Genomic DNA, 3,337 nt, shown 5'->3' on the forward strand with positions numbered 1-3,337 from the left:
GGGATGTATATTCCCCAACTCGGCCAGACGAGTGAGAAAGGGCGCGCTCTCAGTCTTTTGTTTGTTTTTACGGTAATCCCTAACGGGATGCTTGGAGACTTCGGGGCAATGATTCCTCCGAGTACGTCCAGAGACGAGTTCCGAGATGCCTGGAGACTTCTGGGGCGACGATTCCTCGGAGTATGTCCGGAGACGATTTCCGGGATCCTGGGAGACGTCTTTTTCGAAAACTAAGCTATAGTGAAGTACAACTAGAAGGGCAGTTATCATCATGACTAAGTTTAGTGCTAATAATATGGTTGTGTACAATAGTGCAGGATCCATTTGGACAGCATTGCTCCCGGCAGCAATGCTTGTGTTACCCTTTTATATATGGCTGGCTATTAATTATTGTTATAATAATAACTTCCCTTCCCATTATATCACTCGTGCTTCCCCAGATTCTTCTGCTTCCCTTTCCATTCTTCCTTCGCCCGCTGTCTCTCCTTCTTCTGTCTCTCCTTCTTCTGTCTCTCCTTCTTCTGTCTCTCCTTCTTCTGTCTCTCCCTCTCCTGTCTCTCCTTCTTCTGTCTCTCCTTCTCCTGTCTCTCCTTCTTCTGTCTCTCCCTCTCCTGTCTCTCCTTCTTCTGTCTCTCCTTCTCCTGTCCCTACTTCTTCTGTCTCTCCTTCTTCTGTTTCTCCTTCCTCTATTTCTCCTTCACCTCCTCCTTCCTCTGTCTCTCCTTCTTCTGTTTCTCCTTCCTCTATTTCTCCTTCACCTCCTCCTTCCTCTGTCTCTCCTTCTTCTGTTTCTCCTTCCTCCGTTTCTCCTTCACCTCCTCCTTCCTCTGTCTCTCCTTCTTCTGTTTCTCCTTCCTCCGTTTCTCCTTCACCTCCTCCTTCCTCTGTCTCTCCTTCTTCTGTTTCTCCTTCCTCCGTTTCTCCTTCACCTCCTCCTTCCTCTGTCTCTCCTTCTTCTGTTTCTCCTTCCTCTATTTCTCCTTCACCTCCTCCTTCCTCTGTCTCTCCTTCTTCTGTTTCTCCTTCCTCCGTTTCTCCTTCACCTCCTCCTTCCTCTGTCTCTCCTTCTTCTGTTTCTCCTTCCTCTATTTCTCCTTCACCTCCTCCTTCCTCTGTCTCTCCTCTTCTTCTCTCCTTCCTCCGTTTCTCCTTCCTCCTCCTTCCTCTGTCTCTCTCTTCTTCTGTTTCTCCTTATTTCTCCTTCACCTCCTCCTTCCTCTGTCTCTCCTTCTTCTGTTTCTCCTTCCTCCGTTTCTCCTTCACCTCCTCCTTCTTCTGTTTCTCCTTCCTCCTTCCTCCGTTTCTCCTTCACCTCCTCCTTCCTCTGTCTCTCCTTCTTCTGTTTCTCCTTCCTCCGTTTCTCCTTCACCTCCTCCTTCTTCTGTTTCTCCTTCCTCCGTTTCTCCTTCTTCTGTCTCTCCTTCTCCTCCCAATTCTTCACCCCCTCCCTTCTCCCCTATGAGCCAGGAAGACCTAACAACAAACATGGACCAATTGTTCCGCGATTACGAGACCTTGGAAAAGCTCTTCGCTGAACTGGACGAGTCCGAAATTCAAGAGAAGAAGATGATGATCAAAGCGGCGCATCCAAACCTGAAGAGAATAGGAGACTTCCTCAGAGAACTATTGCGCCGAACGACGCCAATTGAGGACGCAGAGCCTCCTATTCATTATGCTGAATTGCTTGGTCCTCCTGCTCCTGTTCTTTCTTCCCCTCCTACTTTCTCTGATCCTCCTTCTCCTCTTACTTTATCTGATCCTCCTTCTCCTCCTACTATCCCTGTTCTTCCTCTTCCTCCTTCTCCTCCTTCCTCTGTTCCTTCTTCTCCTCACTCCTCTGTTCCTTCTTCTCCTCCCTCCTCTGTTCCTCCTTCTCCTCACTCCTCTGTTCCTTCTTCTCCTCCTCCCTTTGTTCCTCCTCCTTCCCCTCCTCCTTCTCCTCCTTCCCCTCCTCCTTCCCCTTTCCTCTCTCCTAATTGGGCCATTATTGAGATTGGAGAATTACACGAAATGGAAGCAAATGCCATCCGGATAATCGGCGACCTTTTCCACGCGCTAAGATTAAAGGGAGAAATGAATAGACTGCTAGGCGTGAAGGACAGGAAGAAGAAAGAGAAGCGAAAGAAAAGGGAACAGAAACGGCAAGAACGCCTACAGAAAAAAGGCATCAACGTCAATCCGCCTGCACCAACCGCTTCTTCTCCCTACGGCCCTTACAGTCAATACGGAATGGGTCCAGGACAACAAGGCTGGGGACCACAAGGCTGGGGACCACAAGGCTGGGGACAACAAGGCTGGGGACAACAAGGCTGGGGACAACAAGGCTGGGAACAACAAGGCTGGGGACAGCAGGGATATCCAGCAGCCCAAATGCCTCAAGGACCTGTACCGGGCATGGGCCTACCAACGCCGGCTAGGCCCCCAATAGGACCTGGTCATACAGAATTCCCTCATGCTCCTCCCGGATATCAACATCCTGGTTCTCCAATGGGACCTGGATCGCCGACAGGACCCAGGCCTCAAGGGTACCCTAACCCTACAGGATACCCACCACCTCCACAACCCCCAACATATTAAAGGGAGTAGGTACAGGGTCAGGGTGAGGTCAACCTCTGGAAATGGACTATATCCCGATTTATTAGCTTTAGGTAAGTTAAAAACTACTAGTTCTTCTTCTCCTTCTCCTTCTTCTTTTCTTCTTCCTCTTCTTCTTCTTCTTCTTCTTCTTCTTCTTCTTCTTCTTCTTCTTCTAATGCTCTTTTTTCTGTCGCTCCTTCTCTTCCTGCCTTTCCTTCCATTTCTTCTCCTTCTTATTCTCCCTCGTCTTCCCCTTTCTTTCCTTCTCTTTCCACCTAACCTTCTACTTTCTCTTCTTCTCTTTCTTCTGTGTTTCTTCTCCTTCTACTTCCTCCTCTTCTCCTTCTCCTTCTATTCCTACTTTCTCTTCTTCCATCCCCCACCACCTCTTCTTCTCTTCCTTTCCTTCTACTTCCTCCTCTTCTCCTTCTCCTTCTATTCCTTCTTTCTCTTCTTCCATCCCCCACCACCTCTTCTTCTCTTCCTTTCCTTCTACTTCCTCCTCTTCTCCTTCTCCTTCTATTCCTTCTTTCTCTTCTTCCCATCCCCCACCACCTCTTCTTCTCTTCCTTTCCTTCTACTTCCTCCTCTTCTCCTTCTCCTTCTATTCCTTTTCTTTCTTCTTCTTCCATCCCCACCACCTCTTCTTCTCTTCCTTTCCTTCTACTTCCTCCTCTTCTCCTTCTCCTTCTATTCCTCTTTCTCTTCTTCCCATCCCCACCACCTCTTCTTCTCTTCCTTTCCTTCTACTTCCTCCTCT

The 3,337-nt window shown here is 48.7% G+C and overlaps 1 protein-coding gene across 1 annotated transcript; it reads left to right on the forward strand.

Moving 5' to 3' along the window:
* The first annotated feature begins 1,485 nt into the window (after positions 1 to 1,485).
* LOC136853295 (proline-rich proteoglycan 2-like) lies at positions 1,486 to 2,577 on the forward strand. The gene is made up of 2 exons (XM_067128657.1): positions 1,486 to 1,782; positions 2,068 to 2,577. The coding sequence occupies exons 1-2, from the start codon at positions 1,486 to 1,488 to the stop codon at positions 2,575 to 2,577; spliced, it is 807 nt and encodes a 268-aa protein (XP_066984758.1).
* The last annotated feature ends 760 nt before the right edge of the window (positions 2,578 to 3,337 follow it).

This window comes from Macrobrachium rosenbergii, chromosome 27, assembly GCF_040412425.1.
Source record: "Macrobrachium rosenbergii isolate ZJJX-2024 chromosome 27, ASM4041242v1, whole genome shotgun sequence".
NCBI lineage: Eukaryota > Metazoa > Arthropoda > Malacostraca > Decapoda > Palaemonidae > Macrobrachium > Macrobrachium rosenbergii.

Excerpts from the sequence above, each read along its gene's own strand:
- LOC136853295 (XM_067128657.1), top strand. The coding sequence starts at position 1,486 with ATGGACCAATTGTTCCGCGATTACGAGACCTTGGAAAAGCTCTTCGCT. Across the intron at positions 1,783-2,067 it reads CTTCTCCTCCTACTATCCCT|GGAGAAATGAATAGACTGCT; the intron begins GTTCTTCCTCTT and ends CTAAGATTAAAG.